General features: G+C 43.2%; 1 protein-coding gene across 4 annotated transcripts in view; it reads right to left on the bottom strand.

The window, feature by feature from the left end:
• Positions 1 to 827: 827 nt before the first annotated feature.
• LOC121540719 (transcription factor SOX-6) overlaps positions 828 to 24,184 on the bottom strand; it is a 164,448-nt gene continuing 141,091 nt past the window's right edge. For all 4 annotated transcript variants that reach the window (XM_041849764.2, XM_041849766.2, XM_041849765.2 and 1 more), the window contains 4 exons: positions 17,895 to 18,000; positions 15,908 to 16,081; positions 9,281 to 9,497; positions 828 to 2,371 (listed from right to left, as the gene is read on the bottom strand). In XM_041849764.2, the coding sequence (XP_041705698.1) occupies positions 2,068 to 2,371; positions 9,281 to 9,497; positions 15,908 to 16,081; positions 17,895 to 18,000 (801 nt within the window). In that variant the 3' untranslated portion in view covers positions 828 to 2,067. The remainder of the gene's footprint in view (positions 2,372 to 9,280; positions 9,498 to 15,907; positions 16,082 to 17,894; positions 18,001 to 24,184) is intronic.

Consider the following 24,184-nt stretch of genomic DNA (forward strand, 5'->3'; position numbering starts at 1 on the left):
AAAACATTGGTTTGTATTTTGAAAAACATCTCTGGCAACATAATTGTAAACTGATCAATTCACAGAAACAAATCTGATCTTCTGTACCTAGATACAATAGCTCCTGTAGCTCAGTTGGTAGAGCATGGTCTTGCAACGCCAGGGTTGTGGGTTCGATTCCCACAAGTCAAATTTAAGACTTATTGTGCCTATTAAGATGTACTGTGTCTTTATCAGCATTTGCAGAGTCTATCTAACACATTTTATCTTCACAACCTCTACACAAAAAAATTGATTTCAAACCTAAAAGCCACTCCAACTGAACGTCAATGTACTGTAACAGTTTACCAAAATAACGAATTTGATAGTTTTTGGCCCCTATGCATTATGGGTGAATTAAAGGGGAAGTTCAGGATTTTACAACTTGATGTTAGATGATTCCTCACCCTGAAAGTATTCTATGGGCCAGGAGAAACTGTAACCCATTGTTTGGTTTTCTCTAAACAGCCAATACAAACTTAGGCTATATTCAATCAGGTCAAGCGTTAGCGGGCGATAGCTGACACCCGCATAGCTGATGTTTTGGTGGTGTCTGAGGTGTAACTGCGTTGGAGCTGTCAAATCATTGAGCAGCTGCTTTTGATCATTGTCACGAAGCCACACCCGTCCAACTCGCGTTAGAAGTTCAGAACGAGAAAGTGTAGGCTATATAATGTAGAAATAAAATTATTTAAAAAATGATTTCTATCAGCCTAATTGAGGTGTAGATTACATCTCACATTCCAGTGTTCGAACTTGTAAACAAGGCTGCATGGGATTTCTCTTCATGCGACTCCGTGCAGCCAATGGCAATGTCTGCTTTAGGTATAATGCCATGACCCACTTGTGGATTTGACAGCGTTAACGCAGTTCCACCTCTGACACCACCAAAACATCTGCAATGCGGATGTCAGATAAAGCAGCAGCTTTCTCCTAATATGGACACCTCAGCAATAAAAACTGATTGTATAAGACTTTTTGCAGCATCAACATTAAGACTAGAATATTTCAGAGGGATGTGAATGTAGGTTTGGCACATTTGAAGAAAAACTGTACAATATCTCAGAAAATAATAAGTATAATAATAATAATAATAATAATAATAATAATAATAATAAGTATTTTCTCCTATGTTTCATTGTCAGTCTGAAAATTCCTACCACTCACTTGTATGAAATCAAAACCACATTCACAAGCTGGCAAAGCATACCTGAGCAAGGATATAAAACCCCATCATGAACAGTATTGTAACATATTGTAAGTATTTGTCGAGAAAGGTGTAGATGTACTGTACTCATAAGAAATAATAATGTAAGACGAGAGCTAAGGATTTATATTAACTTTCAAATGTTAAAGTCCTGACAGTTCAAGGTTTTACAGGCAGTAAGTAACCTGTCAGGAAAATGTCCATGGAAATCAAGAAACCCACAATCAAAGGAAACGCATCATAAAAACGTAATCACACTTAAAATAAACATTTAAGACCGATAGCTGTTGAAGACAAATTTCTGATGTCTCAGTCAAATCCATGGATGCTCCTTTAAAAAACCACAGGCAGAAATGTGTCAGTTATCTCTTTGTCCGAACATTCTCTTCTCATCGCCCTGACTCTTACTAGCTCTTGTCTGTGTTAGATTGTCTTGGTGTGAGCATGTTCACTGTCTATCTGTTTGGAGGTTGTCTCAGCCCAATCACTCGGTATGGGATTGTTCAGAAGAAGTGTTATTTTCCAAAATGGTAGTTTGAGAAACATGGGCGATCTGTGAGACCTGAGAATGCTCAGTGTATGTCACGTCCTGTCCAGAGTCAATCAGAGAATGCTCAGTGTATGTCAAGTCCTGTCCCGAGTCAATCAGAGAATGCTCAGTGTATGTCACGTCCTGTCCAGAGTCAATCTGAGCATGCTCAGTCCGTGGTGCATCAAATCCCAGACGGAACTGTTCCGCCCCCCTCGTACTGTTGAAAAGTTGTTCTGAGCAGAACTCAGTCTCTGTCATATTGTCCTGCTTAAAAAAAGTTATAAAAGTTCAGAAGTTCTTCTGAGCACACTTAGTTGGCACTGACAGGCTCCCGTGTCTCATGGTCGCTGCTGTATTCCGATTTGACCTCAAAGTCTTCGTACCTGTCCATCTCGTCCTCCCCGTTGACCGGGTGGTCACCGGTCACCATGGCAACCGGATCGGGCTTGACCACGCCGAACGTGCTCTGGATGACGGGGATTGCGGGCTCGGGGCTGGCCGAGGCGCTGGAGCAGTCCGATGTCAGGTGAGGCGAAGGTGTGGCCGTTGCCATGGTGATGGCGCCCGGGTAGAGGCCGCCAGCGCTGTTGCTGATGGGGATCTGAGGCTGTGGCCTGAGGGAGGGAGGGAGGGAGAGAGAGAGAGAGAGAGAGAGAGAGAGAGAGAGAGAGAGAGAGAGAGAGAGAGAGAGAGAGAGAGAGAGAGAGAGAGAGAGAGAGAGAGAGAGAGAGGGGTGAGAGAGAGAGATAAAGAGAGAGAGAGAGAGAGAGAGAGAGAGAGAGAGAGAGAGAGAGAGAGAGAGAGAGAGAGAGAGAGAGAGAGAGAGAGAGAGAGAGAGAGAGAGAGAGAGAGAGAGAGAGAGAGAGAGAGAGAGAGAGAGAGAGAGAGAGAGAGAGAGAGAGAGAGAGAGAGAGAGAGAGAGAGAGAAAGAGAGAGAGAGGTGAGAGATAGAAAGAGAGAGAGAGAGAGAGAGAGAAAGAGAGATAAAGTGAGAGGTAGAAGTAGCAAGAGAATGAGAAAAAGAGAGTTAGAGAGACAGAGAGGGTGTATTAGAAAAACAGATGAATTCTTTCCCAGCCTGATTTTGAACGGCGCATTAATTCTTCAGCTATTTAAAACAAGTTGAACAGTAGCTCACTCTCTTCTTTCGGGCAAGCCTTAACACAGAGCTTCTGCCAGCACACAGTAATCCTGTCAACGTCAGCTAAATAACCTCTCCAGAAATGGACGGAATGAAGGTAAACGCATATCACTCAAGCAAGCCCTCTGGCTCCTCAAATGAAGCACATAAACCAAGAAAATTGCTGTCAGTTTCCTCACCTAACAGTTCCGCCTCCCCCCTTCTAGAAAACAATTACAGCGGAGAACAGACTTAAACTGCTTAAAAAAACGACCCTGTTTTCATTATATGGAGAGCCTGGTCGAAATTGGTTATACCTCAATTTATAGCTCCTCCCCCCCAGTTATTTGATTTAGTCATGAGTGAAACTCCAGCCGCTACGGCAAATCAGGCTTTGCTTTCTCTTGACCACACACAGCAAATTACATAGTTACCTATACCACCACTCTCCCCAGCTAGCACATTTGGCTCCATGGAAGATGTGGGAATGTATGTTTTTCGTTTCACATTGGTTGTGGGAACGAAGCCATACATTTCCTGACCGGTAAAATCGATAGTTTTTCTGAGAAGTGAACATTTTGGAGATTATGGTAGCAATTGAAAGGGAACAGTTTGGAGATTATGGGAAAATTATTAGACCAAAGTTCACCTGACACAAGACTGAATCCGAACATTACACAATTGATTGTATGTATATTTTACATTTACTGTACTTTTCACCGCATTTGTTGATAACGAAATCTGAAAATACTCTGGATACATTCAGTAACATGATAATAATATTCCTGGAAAATGTGGGGTAGGTGCAACATAAGACAAAATAAAATATCCAAGTGGCCACACACCTCTCCAAAGTGTGCACAGTTCTTAAGTAATTTCAATGCACTTTTATGACTCAAAGAAGAGTCATCAATTGAAAGCTTGATCTATTGTCAACATCTAAGTTCTAAAAGACGATCTTACAGTGTTAGGCTTCACAAGGCAATTCACAGAAACAGATCATCATTTTGGTGCACATAGAAAGGAGTCATGAGTGCATTCAGGTGTGTGTTCCAAGGTGAATTTTCTTCACAATAGACAAACATAGGCTCATTCTGTTCAGGACAACCCAGAGTATGACGCCATATCATCTTGTAACTGTACATCAAACATAGTGACCATGATAAACGTTGACACCGTATATGACTTGAGTTTTATGATATGGAATTATAAAGTGCACATTTGGACTCACGGGTGTTTGGTTTCCTTGTATGACATCAAATAAGTATTTATTATAATCCTCAACGTCTCATCTTTCAAAATACATTGAGTCCTCTTAATTTATAGCATGTCCCCTCACTCAGACAACAAAAACATTGCAAAAGTTGCCCATTTAGCGGCAGGGATGGGGGAAACTTCTTGTCGCGCGTGGTGCTCAAGTTCAGAACGGCTGTCAGTCAAAACTCATACAGCACTGTGAAGCGCAGAGCCAGAGCTCTGACGTCATTTATAGCATGTTACTGTACAGCCACTGCGTTCCAATTTAGGAACTTATCAGTGCCCAAATCTGCCATTTTCAACCCGTATATACAGTGCATTCGGAAAGTATTCAGACCCCTTTACTTTTACCACATTTTGTTACGTTACAGCCTTATTCTAACATGGATTAAATAAAGAATTTCCCTCATCAATCTACCCACAATACCCCATAATGACAAAGCCAAAACAGGTTTGACAGAAATACCTTATTTACATAAGTATTCAGACCCTTTGCTATGAGACTCAAAATTGAGCTCAGGTGCATCCTGTTTACATTGATCCTTGAGATGTTTCTACAACTTGATTTGAGTCCACCTGTGGTAAATTCCATTGATTGGACATTATTTGGAAAGGCACACACCTATCTATATAAGGTCAGACAGTTGATAGTGCATGTCAGAGCAAAAACCAAGCCATGAGGTCGAAGGAATTGTCTGTAGAGCTTCGAGACAGGATTGTTTTCGAGGCACAGGTCTGGGGAAGGGTACCAAAAAATGTCTGCAGCATCGAAGGCCCCCAAGAACACAGTGGCCTCCATCATTCTTAAATGGAAGAAATTTGAAACCACCCAGACTCTTCCTAGAGCTGGCCGCGCGGCCAAACTGCGCAATCGGGGGAGAAGGGCCTTGGTCAGGAAGGTGACCAAGAACCTGATGGTCACACTGACAGAGCTCAAAGTGTATAGGTGATGTTGTGCCCACTGTGACTATTAAAACCTACCCTAACCAGAAACCGTGGATAGATGGCAGCATTCGTGCCAATCTGAAAGCGCGAACCACCGCATTCAACCATGGCAAGATGACTGGGAATATGGCAGAATACAAACAGTGTAGCTACTCACTCCGCAAGGCAATTATACTGGCAAAAACATCAGTATAGAGACAAAGTGGAGTCGCAATTCAACGGCTCAGACACGAGACGTATGTGGCAGGGTCTACAGAGAATCCCGGACTACAAAAGGAAAACTAGCCATGTCGCCGACACCGACGTCTCGCTTCCAGACAAGCTAAACACCTTCTTCGCCCGCTTTGAGGATAACACAGTGCCACTGACGAGGCCCACTACCAAGGACTGTGGCCTCTCCTTCTCCGTGGCCGACGTGATTAAGACATTGAAGCATGTTAACCCCCGCAAGGCTGCCGGCCCAGACGGCATCCCTAGCGGCATCCCCAGCTGGCTGGTGTGTTTATGGACATATTCAATCTCTCCCTTTCCCAGTCTGCTGTTCCCACATGCTTCAAGATGGCCACCATTGTTCCTGTACCCAAGAAAGCAAAGGTAACTGAACTAAATGACTATCGCCCTGTAGCACTCACCTCTGTCATAATGAAGTGCTTTGAGAGACTAGTCAAGGATCATATCACCTCTACCTTACCTGTCACCCTAGACCCACTTCAATTTGCTTACCGCCCCAATAGATCAACAGACGATGCAATCGCCATCACACTGCACACTGCCCTATCTCATCTGGACAAGAGGAATACCTATGTAAGAATGCTGTTCATTGACTATAGCTCAGCATTCAACACCATAGTACCCTCCAAGCTCATCATCAAGCTCGAGGCCCTGGGTCTGAACCCCGCCCTGTGCAACTGGGTCCTGGACTTCTTGACGGGCCGCCCCCAGGTGGTGAAGGTAGGAAACAACATCTCCACTTCGTTGATCCTCAACACTGGGTCCCCAGAAGGGTGCGTGCTCAGCCCCTTCCTGTACTCCCTGTTCACCCATGACTGCGTGGCCAAGCACGCCTCCAACTCAATCATCAAGTTTGCAGACGACACAACAATAGTAGGCTTGATTACCAACAATGACGAGACCGCCTACAGGGAGGAGGTGAGGGCTCTGGGAGTGTGGTGCCAGGAAAATAACCTCTCACTCAACGTCAACAAAACACCCCCCTATCCACATCGACGGGACCGCAGTGGAGAAGATGGAAAGCCTCAAGTTCCTTGGCATACACATCACTGACAAACTGAAATGGTCCACCCACGCAGACAGTGTGGTGAAGAAGGCGCAACAGAGCCTCTTCAACCTCAGAAGGCTGAAGAAATTTGGCTTGGCACCTAAAACCCTCACAAACTTTTACAGATGCGCAATTGAGAGCATCCTGTCTGGCTGTATCACCACCTGGTACGGCAACTGCTCCACCCGCAACCGCAGGGCTCTCCAGAGGGTGGTGCGGTCTGCCGAACGCATTATCGGGGGCAAACTACCCGCCCTCCAAGACACATACAGCACCCGATGTCACAGGAAGGCCAAAAAGATCATCAAGGACATCAACCACCCGAGCCCCTGCCTGTTCACCCCGCTATCATCCAGAAGGCGTGGACAGTACAGGTGCATCAAAGCTGGGACCGAATGAATGAAAAACAGCTTCTATCTCAAGGCCATCTGACTGTTAAATAGCCATCACTAGCACATTAGAGGCTGCTGCTGCCTATTGAAATCACTGGCCACATTAAGAAATGGAACACTAGTCACTTTAATAATGTTTACTGTCACTTTAATAATGTTTACATATCTTGCACTACTCATCTCATATGTATATACTGCATTCTATTCTATAATATTCTACTGTATCTTAGTCCATGCCGCTCTGTCATTGCTTGTCCATATATGTATATTTTCTTAAATTCCATTCCTTACTAGTTTTGTGTGTATTAGGTATATGTTGTGAAATTGTTAGATATTACTTGTTAGATATTACTGCACTGCCGGAGCTAGAAGCACAAGCATTTCGCTACACCTGCTAAACATGTGTATGTGACAAATACAATTTGATTTGATTTTGTTCTCTATCCATGGAATAAGTCCACTGCGCCACCAGGATGAAGCTAGCATGCCATGTTTTTTATGCAAATAAAGCTGTTCATTTTAGTCTATTCAAACAGACCCATTTGAAAGGAAACAAGCATTCATTAAGATCAGTGTGGCCAATTAGTGGGCGTGGCCAACACACCTGAACACACTTAACAAGATGGAGGATAGAGACAGTTTTGTTGATGCTGAGAAAATATGTTTTTAAATAATATTCTTAGAACGTTCTCTGAACATTACTAGAGTTGTCTTGTGGTTTTCATGGAACGTTTTCTTCATGTTCTGAGAATGGAATTTAGAACTTATTGATGTTAATGTATACAATTCAATTTATTTTTTACATTTCCAGAATGTTGCCAAGAACTGACATAAAAGACAATCATACCTTCTCTGAACGTTCTGAGAACATTACTTAAGTCACAACATTTTTGAGAACTTTCCCAGAATGTAGTAAAAATATGACATTAAATAGATCCACATGGGAACTTGTGTGATATGTTCTGTGGAAGTACTGAAATTCACAAAGAAGAACATTGTTTCTTAACATTCTCAGAACAATTTGAGAACATGACTTTAGATGGAAACCTGAAGGAAACGTTATGCTGAAGTACTGAAATTCCCACAGAAGAACATTGTTTCTTAACGTTCTCTCTCTCTCGCTCGCTCTCTCAAACATCTGCTTACGTTTTATATCTTGCTAGTGTAATGTCTGTGTCCAATTTCTACCGCCCACAAGCGCCCGCCATTGTCCTAATTTAATAAATGACAACTATTAAAAATCGTTCCAATTCAAAGCTGTGCCCCTGGTAAATCCATTGAAATGAGGCTCGCCGTGATGACTTAAAACACATCAATGCCTGTTTTCTATTAAGACCAAGCCACTGGTTTCGTCTGAGTCCGAAATGGCACCCTTTTCCCTATAAAGCACACTACTTTCAACCAGGGCCCATAGAGCTCTGGTCAAAACTAGTGCTCTATTTAGGGAATAGGGTGCAATTTGTGACACTACCTTGTTCTCAGCGTTGCCTTCAGTTTGACATGAGAGGATGAGAAAAGCATAATGACCTCATTATCGTTAAACTAGTAGTTTGGATTACTGATTCAGCTCATAGCTCAGCACTATTGCTTGAGGGACATAGTCCAAATCAGAGTCAGTACTTGGTACAGTGGGAATTAGCCAAACAAAGAACAACTTCCCTTAACAAAATGATTAGGACCAGTTGATTTAAGTGTACCATCCGAAAATGTGAGCAGTCCATGACATTTTTTTTAAGGGATTGTTGATCCCAGGATCACTGTTTGCTTATCCCTTTAAACTTAGTATTAAAAGGGGGAATGTGCAATTGCTACATCCACTTTTGGACTTATAAATGAATGATATGTACCCATTGATTCTTGAAGAATATAACTAATAAATGCCTCATCAGCTTAGTTCAACTGTCGTACCCCATCAGAACCCAAAATATAAGCTTGTTTTACTCCAATGTTTGTAAACAAAGTAAATGTAAACAAACACTATACAGCCTCAAAACATGGTTAAAACTATAATTTTGATATCATGGATGGTCAGTCCTTACATCCATAGCTCTGTCTATGAATTTGAGAGTGGTTACAAACTTTGTCCAGCCCCGTCCGTCAGCTTTTTATCTAAAACAGGGGCGTGGATAATACTTTGTATAATTTGAGCTGCTGATTGCTGCTTTAAAGGGTAATTACACTCCAAACAGTTTTCTGACTTCAAAATAAGTCTAATGTCAAGATGAATCCACGTACCACTACATTGGTTGTGTTTTTCCTGCTATATTCAAATGAGTGAACAACATCTCTTTGTTATGGACATTTTGAAATTACATGGTGCTTATCTTTTTCCATTTTGGATTGTGGCATAGAGCTGAATCTACAAAACCGATGACCTAGGACATGGCTTTATGTCAACAGAAGACCATTTTGAGGTTTGAAAACATCTGACACACTTGGACTTTGGAGTGTAATGTCCCTTTAAGTACACTACCAGTTAGCCTAAAAAGTGTATCCCAGTAGATAAGTTGGAGTGTCTCTCTCTTCTTACCCCACACTGAAGAACTGCCTCATCTCCTGGCGCCGCGAGCGCATCATCTGCTTGTACTCCCCGATGCGCAGCTTCTTCCCGTCGATGATGCAGGTCCTCTTCGGCCGGGGCTTGTACTTGTAGTTGGGGTACTTTTCCAGGTGGTTCCTACTGAGACGGGCCTGTTCCTCGTAGTATGGCTGCTTCTCCTGGTTGCTCATGGACTTCCAGCGAGAGCCTGTACACAAAAATGTATGCACTCACTAACTGTAAGTCGCTCTGGATAAGAGCGTCTGCTAAATGACTAACATGTAAATGTAAAATAACAGGACACACGCACCAAGAGTCAGGGTTGAAACACAAACTACAGTGTAAAGACGCACGCACACACACAAACACACTCACATGTTCACACACACACACATGCGTGCACACATGTTCACACACACACGCGCACACACTCAAAGACAGCATGAGGGTATTGGTGTTTGTAGAGTATATTGGAGTCAAAGTTTGTCCAGTTTGGTCCTGTAAATAGGTATTTTTTCACCATTTAGTGGATTACAATGTTCTGTAAATTGATTATTTATGTTCTTATAATGTGGTTAATTTAGCCATTGAATTGTATGTGTCAGCACCTCCACTGCACTAAATGTATACTGTCTTACTTCTATCATAGCAGGACATCTCTTCAGGTAGGAGCCTCTAATAAGATAATCTACTAGTTTGAAAACAGTCTTAAGGATTGGCACTGGATCTCTGATACATTGTGTTCTCAACATGTCTCTCCTATAAGCACCCAGCTGACAGAACAAGTGGACAGGTCCGTTACCGCAGGAATGGAGCACATCTGCTTTCTGACAAGCCATTATACACACCGCAGATAGGACACACACAGAGAGGAATCCAGGACTGCGTCCCAAATCGCACCCTATTCCCTATTTAGTGCACTACTTTTGACCAAGATCCGTAGGGCTCTGGTCAAAAGTGGTGCACTATATAGCGATTGGGGTGCCATTTGGGATGCCGCCCAGGAATCTGTTTACCAACGTTTATCGAGACTCCCTTATTTTTTAACTAAGGAAACAGGAAACAGTGAGGACACTCCTTTTTTTCATCATGTCCCACGTCTCCAGCTGTGTTATTGTCTGGGCAGCACACACTCCATCCTCTCCTGATCGCCTCTCAGGTCGGGCATTTCCCTGGTGTTGCCAAAAAACAAACCGCTAGCTAGGTAAATATCCGGAATGTTCTGTCTCCACCTGATTGGGTGGAGACCCTCAATGTTTGACCCCAACTTCGAGTGATGAGGTTTGAACTATCTAATTCTTTAGAATGATAACTTCGGTGATATTGAACACTGGTCTATGGATGAGAAAAGAGCTAAGATTGTATTTCTTTAATTCAGCGTTCAGTTTGCCTCTAAAATAGCGAGCAAAGTCACTTAACACCGTTTGCTCAAAGCCAAACAGTAGAACACCAATACACGACAGAAAACTATTTTCCCTCTAAGTATATACAAAGCTGCACCTAAAGACCAGGCACATAGTCCCCCTTCTAAAAACCAGCTCCTACACGTTGCCAAGCAACATTCCAATTTCATTCAGTCTATGAACTATAAGGGCTGTGTCCCAAATAGCACCATATTCCCTATTTAGGAATATGGTCCCTGGTCAAAAGTCGTGCACTATATACTGTATGAAATAGGGTGCCATTTGGGATGCAGCTAGGACTCGAGTCACAAGACAGTGGAGCCCTTCAGCCATTCTGTGTACAGCAAAGTTTAGTGCTCTGTGAATAGCTATCTGTGTCAGTTAGCTAGCTAGTATCAACACAAGAAGCACTTTTCACTGCACACATCCATCACCCCAGTCGGGGTCTCAGTGCAGTGTGTGTGTGTGAGAAAGAGAGTTCTATGTGAATACTGAATTTTGTAAGGAAAATATATAATTTATTCAAATATAGTGTTTGAATGATTAAATAAGATTGAATTAAATAAGGTCAGATTAATTGATTGATTCATCGATCGATTGGTAGTTGACCGATTAACAATATTTTGGAGATGTGGGGTATTAGTAAAACTGTCTGTTTCTGTTTCATAAGCACACAGTGTGCACAGTTACCTCTATAAAAGAGCATGCCTACACACCATCTATTTAATGGGCCACCATCTTATCTATATAAATGGGCCACCATCTTATCTAGTTAATGGGCCACCATCTTATCTATTTAATGGGCCACCATCTTATCTATTTAATGGGCCACCAGCTTATCTAGTTAATGGGCCACCATCTTATCTATTTAATGGGCCACCAGCTTATCTATTTAATGGGCCACCATCTTATCTATTTAATGGGCCACCATCTTATCTATTTAATGGGCCACCATCTTATCTATTTAATGGGCCACCATATTTTCTATTTAATGGGCCACCATCTTATCTAGTTAATGGGCCACCATCTTATCTATTTAATGGGCCACCATCTTATCTATTTAATGGGCCACCAGCTTATCTATTTAATGGGCCACCATCTTATCTATTTAATGGGCCACCATCTTATCTATTTAATGGGCCACCATATTTTCTATTTAATGGGCCACCATCTTATCTATTTAATGGGCCACCATCTTATCTATTTAATGGGCCACCATCTTATCTATTTAATGGGCCACCATCTTATCTATTTAATGGGCCACCATCTTTTCTATTTATGGGGCCATCAACAATTTCATTAAGGAAACCGTTTACCGTTTAAGAACCAAATGGAAGCAGAGCAAAACAACAGTTCCTATTGGACAAATCCAGGTACGTCCATCCCCGTTTCTTTCTGTTTGCTTCCGTTTAAGAAACGTTTTGCAACAGAATCGGTGTAATGAATATGCCCCAGTGGACAGCCAGTATAAAATGCACTCTTGCAACAGCTGCATAGTGCAGATGCCAGCCTATAGAATAAAAGTTTGAGGGAGTTCCTCCCTTTTAAACTCCCCCGTGGTGTTGTGCTCCATCCTGTCAAAAACTAGTTTAATTTAACCACCATGAGTGGGGCTTTTATTGCGCAATCTAATTCATACTGATTATAAAAGATAAATAATCCATAGGCCTAACAGACATTCTCAAACTCGTATACTTTTGATAGACCTACAAAGCATACCATTCCAATAGCAGCATTTATTTTTCAACTGGAAGCAATGAGCCCAATCAGTCCTCCATGACAACAAGATAATAAACAACAGAGTAGGCTAATTAGTCCTTCGTTTTTGGGTTATGCTCAGCCTAGAAGACGGTGTGTGCCCTCAGACATGGAGGGAGGCAAAGGTAATTCAACTACCCAAGAATAGCAGAGCATCCTTTAATGGTTCAAGTAGCCGACCAATCAGCCTGTTGTACAAGTGCTTAGCAAACCTTTGAAAAAAATGGTGTTTGATCAACTACAAAGTTAATTTACAGAAAATAAATTAACAAGACTTTCAGCATGCTTAAAGGGAAGGGCACTCAATATGCTCAGCACTGACACAAATGACTGATTATTGGCTGAAAGAAATTGATAGTAAGAAGATTGGGAGCTGTTCTGTTAGACTTCAGTGCAGCTCATTGATCATAACCTATTGCTGAAAAAATGTAGGTGTTATGGATTTGCATCCTATGCCTTATTGTGGATTGAGAGTTACCTATCTAATAGAACACAGAGGGTTTTCGTTAATGGAAGCCTCTCTCATGCAAATTCAGTTGAGTGTGGTGTACCGCAGGGCAGTCGGCTAGGGCCATTATTGTTTTCTGTTTTTACAAATGACCTTCCACTGACCTTAAATAAAGCCTTTGTGTCTATGTACGCTGACGACTCAACAGTATACAAGTCGGCTGCAACAGTAAAATAAATAACGGACACCCTTAACATAGAGCTAAGTATCTCAAAAACGAAAAGCATCATATTTGGGACAAATCACTCGCTCAACGCTAAACCTCGTTTAGTTCTATTATTGAATAATGTGTCTATTGAGCAAGTTGAGGAGACTAAACTGCTGGGTGTAACACTAGATAGCAAGCTGCCATGGTCAAAACATATAGACTCAATGGTTGCTAAAATGGGAATAGTTCTGTCCATGATAGGGCATTGCTCTGTCTTCTTGACATTGCAGTCGACCAGACAGTTCCTACAGGCCTTAATAGTTTTGTTGCACCTATACTACTGCCCAGCTGTGTGGTCATGTGCGGCAAAGAAGTGCATAGGTAAATTGCAGTTGGTCCAGAACAAAAGCAGCAGGTATCACACTTAGATGTACACGATAGTTAAGTGTCAGTAACATGCATGTCAGTCTCTCCTGGCTCAAAGTTGAGGAGAGATTGACTGCATCACTATTGGTCTTTGTACGAGGTATTGGTGTGTTAAAGGTACCGAACTGTCTGTTCAGTTGGCACACAGTTCGGACACTCATCGGTACAACACAAGAAATGCAACCAGAGCTCTCTTCACAGTCCCCAGGTCTAGAACAGAGGCTGGGAAATGCACAGTATTAAATAGAGCCATGACTACATGGAACTCTCTGCCACACCACATAACTCAAGCTAGCAATAAAACCAGAAAAACCCCAGATAAAAGAACACCTTACTGGACAAAGGGGACTGTGAAGAGACACAGCCATTTTATATATCTTGTCTTGTAATTTGCACTGTACTATGTATTAGACCTAGATATTGTGTGTATGTACTGATATGTAGGCTATGTGTGACGTTTAAAATGTATGTAGTTAAGTCCTTGACTAATAATGTTTTGTACTATGTATTATGTCATGTTTCATGTGGACCCCAGAAAGAGTAGCTGCTGCTTTTGCAACGGCTAATGGGGATCCTAATAAATAACAATATTAAATAACAATACCAAACAATTAGACTAATCTATATTTCCATATTTCCAAGTCCTATTCTTGAAGATCAAGGGATACTAAATAATTGGAATGACTGGAAATCTGACAGACTGTTGTTTTTTAATGTAAAAATATAGCCTAATCATGGCTTAATCATATTATTATATGTAGTAGAAATGGGTTAGAACATGCATACATAACCATACATAACCAACCCATAAAGTAAAATGCAACATCTATTTATGGCCAGCTATGTAAACTCTAACATTGATTTATCATGCAATAGATGTCGTTCAGTTGGTAATATTCATTTTTGTCTTCTTTTAATGCCTCTTAAGCAGGTTGACGTTTATTGGGATGAGTCTTGTCTTTCAGGCAGAACTGAGCGATTTCCGCTAGATGGGCCATCTGTAAAGGCAAAATTGACTATATTGTAAATATTAATTAAAACAAGAATTAGCTTTCTGGTCTTAATTTAAGGTTAGGGTTAAAATCGGATTTTATGACTTTGTGGCTGTGCCAGCTAGTGACCACTCTGCAGAGCTGCCTCAACAAGATTCATGACAAAAAATGCTAACCTGCGCCTCTTAAGGGGAAAGTAATCTAAAAGTAACTGATTACGTTACTGAGTTTGGGTAATCCAAAAGTTACGTTACTGATTACAATTTTGGACAGGTAACTAGTAACTGTAACGGATTACATTTAGAAAGTAACTGAGTCCCATAGGGCGGCGCACAATTTACCCAGCATCGTCCGGGTTAGGGGAGGGTTTGGCCGGGGGGCCTTTACTTGGCTCATCGCGCTCTAGCGACTCGTTGTGGCGGGCCGGGTGCCTGCAGGCTGACTTCGGTTGTCAGTTGAACTGTGTTTCCTCAGACACATTGGTGCAGCTGGCTTCCGGGTTAAGCGAGCGGGTGTTAAGAACCGCGGCTTGGCGGGTCATGTTTCGGAGGACACATGACTCGACCTTCGCCTCTCCCGAGCCCGTTGGGATGTTGCAGCGATGAGACAAGATCGTAATTGGATCGCAATTGGATATCACAAAAAAGTAACCTACCCAACCGTGACTATTGGGTCACATCCTGAGTATTTGTTAACTATACACCACTTGTTCGGAAGCCCTACCGGACCGTGTCCCAGTCTGGGGTGATTTGCTATGTTTTCACACTCAAAACCACTAAATTGCTGTCTGTGGTAAATCAATACGCTTAATTTTTGTAAATGAAAGGCCCTGTATGACCATAACAAGGCCACAGTGTATGGATGCCATCTTTAAAAATATATATTTGTATATTGTTATGTGTTTTTTACACTTTATTAAAGGGATACTTCATTATTTTGGCAATGAGGACCTTTATGTAGTTCCCCAGAATCAGATGAACTCGTGGATACCATCTTTACGTCTCTGAGTGCAGTTTGAGGGAAGTTGCTAACTAGCGCTACCACAATTGCTAACTAGCATGCTAGCAGATACCCATAGACTTCCAGTCATTAACGCTCACGAAAGTACCTCTAACTTCCTACATACTGGAAACAAAGACATACAATTGATATCCATAAGTTCGTCTGACTCTGGGGAAGTAGATAAAGGGCCTCATTGCCAAAATCCCGAAGTATCCCTTAAAGACAGTTAGGAAATTAGAGGGGGAGACAGGCAAGTGGGAGAAACAGTGAGAAGGATGGACGCAAGGATTGAAACCTGGAAGCCAGTGGGGAGTTTTATATGCGACATGCCGGGGTGTATTACCACTACACCACGGCTCTGCACAAAAGAGGTTATCTTACCCAGGATCTTGCTGATGTTGGAGTTATGCATGTCGGGGAAGGTTTGCAGGATCTTCCTCCTCTCATCCTTGGCCCACACCATGAAGGCATTCATGGGCCTCTTGATGTGGGGCTCGGTACTGTTCCTGCCCCTGGCCTCCCTGAAGACCCGTGCTTCCGTAGTGCTGGCACCACCTGTGGGAAGGGAGGGACATTGCATTACTTACTCAATCGCTCACTCGTTTGTGCAAAGACCTGTTAAGCCACAAAATGTCACAAGTACATGTACTGCACAGTATGTCCAAGAGCGGGGACGACGCTACGATTATCAGCCAGATAAGATCTCCATTTATGTTCTTGTATTTACAGCTCTGATTTCAAGCTACAGCGTGACGAATGCTTCCCAATCCACCGTAGCCTGTAAACACTGGGGTTTTATGGAAAACAGGTGGGCTTCTGGGCTGGAAAAGAGAAAAGTCCCCAATCTGTTTTAACTGCCTTGCTTCTGCTTGCATACTTCGGCAGGGTGGAATTGTCTGAGACACAAACAGTGCTTGTGGGTTGGAAAGAGGGGGAGAATCTAGAATAATGTTTCTTGTTCCCCCGTAGACCTAAGTCCTTCATTTGAAAAACAACAAAACGGAAACCCTGCCACTTTATTTGTATTTAGCTGAGGGATTGTGATGGGGTTATTGAACAAAGCTCACTAGGCCTTAAATTATCAGAAACGGCTGTAAATATCATAGAGTGGGCCTTTAAAGGGGCTATCTGAAGTTGCTACATCACTTTTTTGACTTTTAAATGAACTAATATAACTTATAAATGCCTCATGAGCTTAGTTCAACTGTCGTACCCCATCAGAACCCAAAATATAAGCTTGTTTTACTCCGATGTTTGTAAACAAAGTAAATGTAAACAAACACTGTATAGCCTCAAAACATTGTTAAAACTGTAGTTTTTATATTATGGATGGTCAGTCCTTGCATCCATAGCTCTGTCTATCAATGGTTACATTTCTCCAGCCCTATCCCTCAGCTTTTTAGTGAAACCGTGGTGGAGATTATGTTTTGTTATTGTTTCAACTGCTGATTGCCGCTTTAAGTGCAAGGCAGCGGTTTGGAGAACATTTTGCTTGGACTGTCAAGTGTCCACTTCTGAGGCGTTCCGAGAGGAACACAATGCATATTTGTGTCTGGTGAATACCTGTGTGCAGAGCAAACTCTCTGTCTGTGTCTCTACTATAGGGAACACAGCTGAAAAAGGCCCAAAAAAGTGCTGCCACCCAACCAAGGGCCTGAAGTGAAGGGTCACTGGCATCCATTTAGCCTGAGCAGGATGCGCCCACTTTTACCTCAAACCTCTTCTACTGTCCATAGCCGCAATTTTTTTCTTCGACAGGGGAGGGGGGTCTTTGCCTGCGCTGCAGACGGCTATATATGTCCGCTAATACAGGACTATTAAAGGCCCAGTGCACTACTTTTGTGAGAAAAAATAATATATATATATAAAAAACAAAAATAATATATATACACTGTACATTATTATTATGATTTTTATTGTGATTTTTCAGGGGCTGCTGAAGCACCTTCAGTACCCCTACTTCCTGCAGCTATGTTACCGTTTTATAAATATCCATCTGACCTCTCTCTTCTCTGTTTTCCTACTATTATGCACCTAGCCGTATAGACACAGGTCGTAAGCACACAGTCATAAACATCAACAGAATGCACTTACATAAAAGTATGGAGAACTGAAAGAGATAGTTGTGTATGAAGACAATCAGAAATTTAGAAATGTAGACATTTAGAAATTTAGACATTTAGAAATTTAGAAATTTAGAAATTTAGAAATTTAGAAATTTAGAAAGAAAGAAAGAAAGAAAGAAAGAAAGAAAGAAAGAAAGAAAGAAAGAAAGAAAGAAAGAAAGAAAGAAAGAAAGAAAGAAAGAAAGAAAGAAAGAAAGAAAGAAAGAAAGAAAGAAAGAAAGAGAGAGACAGACGAAACCCACCATCAAGATCCTCAGGTCTGGTGAGGTCAATGACCCTGTGGCCCATCTTTCCATCTTCTCCCAGTTTGCCCAGGTGCTGACTCAAACTCTCAAAGTGCATCCGCTCCTAAAATACAAAGAGGTCAAAGGTCAATCAGGGTTGATTCACACTACGGAGCCAAGCCAAGCTGCCTTGGTTTAGACATTCATCATAGTTGTTGAAACCATGCTGGAAAGGTTAATGTGAAATTAAAATATCCAAGCCAGCACAGTACGGTTCGAGTCTGCCTAATAGTGTGAAAATACTATTAAAAGTCCAATTGAACTGACTGTAAAGCTGTGGTATAAGAGCTCAGAGAGAATAACACAATCAACACATCACAGAACACACATTTTCAAAGATTTACAGAAATTTAGCAAACAAACATAGTAAACAAGTTTACATCTTTTCGATGCATAGACATTTGTAGGTCTTGTTGTTCTCTGTGATCTTAGAGTGGATCTACATGAGGATGGTTGTGATCGTGTAACAAACTCCACGTGGTCACACATGCAGCTTTCGGCGAGAGGCAAGAGTTGCAGAAGGACAGCCATGCCAGCTTAGAGGGGATAGAAAGGAGGCTTTGAGAAAAGAAAGGATAGGAAAGTAGAAGAGAAGAGAATGGGATAAATAAAGAAAAATAAAGACAGAGAGAGAGAGAGAGAGAGAAAAGAGAGAGAGCGGCTCCAAAAAAAGTATTTAAAGCCACAGAAAAAGACAATACGCCAGATCTATCCAGCGCAGCGCTACCATGTAAGCTGACTCTGACTCAGTGCTCCCCACCCATCCTGCCTACTGTCTCTGATTATTCTGCGCTGCCCGCCCGCCCGCCCGCCTGCCCGCCCACCCTCTCCCTCAAATGAGTCCAGCATGCCGTCTGTAGCCCTCCAGCTAAAATTACCCTGCCACGCTCCCGAACTGTGGTGGAAAACAAGGGCCTCCAGAATCACCACACATCCACTCATTCCTCCACCTCTCCTCCTCCTCTCCCCGTTTTCTGGTGACAAAGGCATTTTGTTTGACGGAGGGAATGGTTGCTGGATGAAGTCATGCCGCGGTAGACGTTGGCAGCGCCGGTGGAACTTGGGGCCTTTTGTTTTCATATATATGTAGGGATCCAGGGAGGGCCAATGTCAGCACGACGTTAAGGGCTGTAATCAGGCCACCACAGAACATGTGCCTGGGCAGCGCTGCACACACCACAGAAGCTGTTCACAGAGAACTAAGAGAGAGGACTAACACTGGAAGACCTACTGAGAACTAACACTGGACCAATAGAGGACTTACAGAGAGGACTAACACTGGACCAATAGAGGACTTACAGAGAGGACTAACACTGGACCAATAGAGGACTTACAGAGAGGACTATCACCGGACCAATAGAGGACTTACAGAGAGGACTAACATTAGACCAATAGAGGACTTACAGAGAGGACTAACACTGGACCAATACCGGATTTACAGAGAAGACTAACACTGGACCAATAGAGGACTTACAGAGAGGACTAACACTGGACCAATAGAGGACTTACAGAGAGGACTAACACTAGACCAATAGAGTACTTACGGAGAAGACTAACACTGGTCCAATAGAGGACTTACAGAGAAGACTAACACTGGACCAATAGAGGACTTACGGAGAAGACTAACACTGGTCCAATAGAGGACTTACAGAGAAGACTAACACTGGACCAATAGAGGACTTACAGAGAGGACTAACACTGGACCAATAGAGGACTTACAGAGAGGTCTAACACTGGACCAATAGAGGACTTACAGAGAGGTCTAACACTGGACCAATAGAGGACTTACAGAGAGGACTAACACAGGACCAACTAAGGACCTACTGATGACTACAGTACAGAGGACTTAGAGATAACACAGGATCTACTGAGAACTTACACATGACCACCATATTATTTGGAGAGTAGGCTAAAGAGGACCTACAACACAGGGTATTTACAGTCAGAGACCAGACCTATAGGACACTAATAAATGTAACCTACAATGACTTTTTTAAGAGACTAGTGCATAGAAACTGAAGAGGACTTTCAGACAATTTTAAGACTTTTAAAGACTTACAGAAAATAAGGGGAACAGTCTACAGGACTAACTCAAGACCAAATCAGGAATCACAGAAAAGCAATTTAGTACTTAATCTGTAACAGGACTCATTATTACATTTTACATTTTAGTCATTTAGCAGACGCTCTTATCCAGAGCGACTTACAGTTAGTGAATATATATATATATATATATTATTTTTTTTATACTGGCCCCCCGTGGGAATCGAACCCACAACCCTGGCGTTGCAAACGCCATGCTCTATCAACTGAGCTACATCCCTGCCGGCCATTCCCTCCCCTACCCTGGACGACACTGGGCCAATTGTGCGCCGCCCATGAGTCTCCCGGTCGCGGCCGGCTGCGACAGAGCCTGGATTATGACAGTAGGCCTAGAGTCAGTCCAATATGGTCGCTCGTAAATGACAACAATGACTAATAATCAACTTTAGCTACATAGTTCAAAGCTATAAAATAACATCTTAAAATATACTATTATTACTTTACAGGACTGGGGCTTGTCCAACATTCAACTCAATCTATATTTCGGAACTTAAAGAGACACACAGAGCTCCTCTATTGCCTGGGATCTCCTGAACTCGTTGGCTGGGCACACATTTTAACGGGTTGCTATGGCAGCGCTATAAACACTGCACCGGCCGAGGAGTTTTATCAGCGTCATGTTCAGCTCATTACTGCAGCGACGTGTACAGGCAAACCCTGCTCTAACCGACCCACAACGTTTACTGCCTCCTCCAGGAGCAATGAAGTCCCTCACTCCTCCTCCTCTCCCTCCTTCCCTCCCTCCTTCCTTCTTTCACTGTGCCTGTCATCTCTCAATACAGACCCCTTGTCCTGTTGTCCATTGAAACTGAAGGAGCAGTGAAGTCCACCTCCTCCTCCTCCTCCTCCTCCTCTCCCTTCTTTCACTGTGCCTGTCATCTCTCAATTCAGACCCCTTGTCCTGTTGTCCATTGAAACTGAAGGAGCTCACACCCACCCTGTTTCATCCAGTTGTAGCACCAATAATACATTGTTTGTGTAAATATCTATAAGGCCTTGAATTTGGACGTCAACACTAACGCTAAAGTACTTGTATATGACTTTGCTCAAAAACGATGAGGTGCAATGAGAATGCACACCAGAACAGCCAGTGAATACCACTACACATTTTGTGTAGAGACTGCTGTGTGGTGACTGGCCTGGCTTGACTCAAGTCACCCACATTTCTAATATACTCCTCAACGGTCCCTCTTTTCCCTGCAGTGTGGCACACAAAAGAGCTGGTGTAACGTAGTTGAGTAGTCCCGACAGCTGATGTCAACTACCGACAGAGCTAAGTAGGCTTAGTGACAGGGGCGTTCAAGTAAAGTACCAGTGCACTGAATGCTCTATGCAAGGCCAGCTCACTCAAAACTGGCCTAAACTTACTCAACACACACACACAGTCACACATACTCACACACACACACACACAGTCACTAATATACATGTAAACACACACACACACACACACACACACACACACAAACACAAACACACAGGCACACACACAGGCACAAAAGCACGCACTCACACTCAGTGGCTATTTCAGTGTGTTTGCTTGGCAGCTGCGGGCGGGTTGTTGGAAGCAACGTAAGCGTAATGCAATACTCAACAATGCAACTCGCTGGCCGGAGCTAGCGTCTGTGCGCAAGGTGTGCTATAATGACATTAGCACGGCCAGCCCAGTGCCAGGACACAGCAGCAGAAAGAGGACTCCTGGATCACTAGTAGAACGTATAGCTAAGGGGATCTTGCTAAAATTGATTGAAGGATGACTAAGGTTAAGGCCCGCACACACATGGATGCATACAGACAGACAAACAGACAGACAGACAGACAGACAGACAGACAGACAGACAGACAGACAGACAGACACACACACACACACACACACACACACACACACACCCATCATCATAGCTCCATATGAAGTTACACCACACACTCTCTCCACCCCGAGGTGTAGCCTTAGAACACAGTCATTTGTGTGATACCTCACTCAACCTCTTGTAGCGGAGATCAGATGAGGATCACATGTTTCATGTGGTTTCATACTGTCTAATCTAATGCATTTCTAAAGAATGTCTAGAAGATGTCCCCAAAATAGCAAGAAATATTGCTAGAAAAAATGCTTTTCATGAAAGCATGATGCTCGGACTCAAATAGAATGAATACAAAGTACAAAGTGTAGCATCTCCATCGGATTGGATTAGTTACATTAGTTACATATCTGCAGAATGGAGGAGGTGAGATGTCAGCTTTCTCCATGAATTGACTAGGACAGAGACAATCCTATGAGTGGCAAAAAAAAAGCTCCCTTCTACAGAAAAATTATGCAATTAAAGCTAAGAAAAGCACATTCGAGGAACCGTTGTTAGGTAACGAATAACACTGAACAACAAACACTGGCCTGTGGTGTTTTAGAACCGGAAACAATAACTTTGAGAGTTTCCAAATGAGCGTTTTATTAGGAGGAACGGAGCCATAAAGTAAATTGCTGCATTGCTCGGTTTGTCCTTATAAAGTGTTGGCTTCGTTTGATAATTTAAGATCATTGATACATATAGATGTTTTGATTAGGATAATGTCAACCCATCTACAAAGAAAAACATTCAAAACACTGATAAAAAGCAGCATATTTTTCTCCCCTTTTAATGTTTTTACAACTTTATGCTAAACAAACAACTCCCAATCAAAACAGATACTTTACATTTTAGTCATTTAGCAGACAATCTTATCCAGAGCGACTTACAGTTAGTGAGTGCATACATTTTTCATACTGGCCCCCCGTGGGAAACGAACCCACAACCCTGGCGTTGCAAGCGCCATGCTCTACCAACTGAGCTACAGGGGACTCCTATAGCATGTTTAATATGTACAGGAAGCATTGTCTCTAGTTGAAGATGTGGCCTCTAGTTGAAGATGTGGCCTCTAGTTGAAGATGTGGCCTCTAGTTGAAAATGTGGCCTCTAGTTGAAAATGTGGCCTCTTGTTGAAGACCTGTCTGCTGCCTTTGATACTGTGAACCATCAGATCCTCCTCTCCACCCTCTCCGAGCTGGGCATCTCCGGCTTGGCTCACTCTTGGATTGCGTCCTACCTGACCGGTCGCTCCTACCAAGTGGCGTGGCGAGAAGCTGTCTCCGCTCCACGTGCTCTCACCACTGGTGTCCCCCAGGGCTCAGTTCTAGGCCCTCTCCTATTCTTGCTATACACCAAGTCACTTGGCTCTGTCATATCCTCACATGGCCTCTCCTATCATTGCTACGCAGACGACACACAACTAATCTTCTCCTTTCCCCCTTCTGATAACCAGGTGGCGAATCGCATCTCTGCATGTCTGGCAGACATATCAGTATGGATGACGGATCACCACCTCAAGCTGAACCTTGGCAAGACGGAGCTGCTCTTCCTCCCGGGGAAGGACTGCCCGTTCCATGATCTCGCCATCACGGTTGACAACTCCGTTGTGTCCTCCTCCCAGAGTGCGAAGAGCTCCGCTAACATCAAGGCGGTGACCCGATCCTGTAGGTTCATGCTCTACAACATTCGGAGAGTACGACCCTGCCTTACACAGGAAGTGGCACAGGTCCTAATCCAGGCACTTGTCATCTCCCGTCTGGATTACTGCAACTCGCTGTTGGCTGGGCTCCCTGCCTGTGCCATTAAACCCCTACAACTCATCCAGAATGCCGCAGCCCGTCTGGTGTTCAACCTTCCCAAGTTCTCTCACGTCACCCCGCTCCTCCGCACACTCCACTGGCTTCCAGTTGAAGCTCGCATCTGCTACAAGACCATGGTGCTTGCCTACGGAGCTGTGAGGGGAACGGCACCTCTGTACCTTCAGGCTCTGATCAGTCCCTACACCCAAACGAGGGCATTGCGTTCATCCACCTCTAGCCTGCTGGCTCCCCTACCTCTGCGGAAGCACAGTTCCCGCTCAGCCCAGTCAAAACTGTTCGCTGCTCTGGCACCCCAATGGTGGAACAAGCTCCCTCACGACGCCAGGACAGCAGAGTCACTCACCACCTTCCGGAGACATTTGAAACCCCACCTCTTTAAGGAATACCTGGGATAGGATAAAGTAATCCTTCTACCCCCCTTACCCCCAAAAAAACATTGTAAAGTGGTTATCCCACTGGCTCTAAGGTGAATGCACCAATT

The sequence above is a fragment of the Coregonus clupeaformis genome, chromosome 26, assembly GCF_020615455.1.
Source record: "Coregonus clupeaformis isolate EN_2021a chromosome 26, ASM2061545v1, whole genome shotgun sequence".
NCBI lineage: Eukaryota > Metazoa > Chordata > Actinopteri > Salmoniformes > Salmonidae > Coregonus > Coregonus clupeaformis.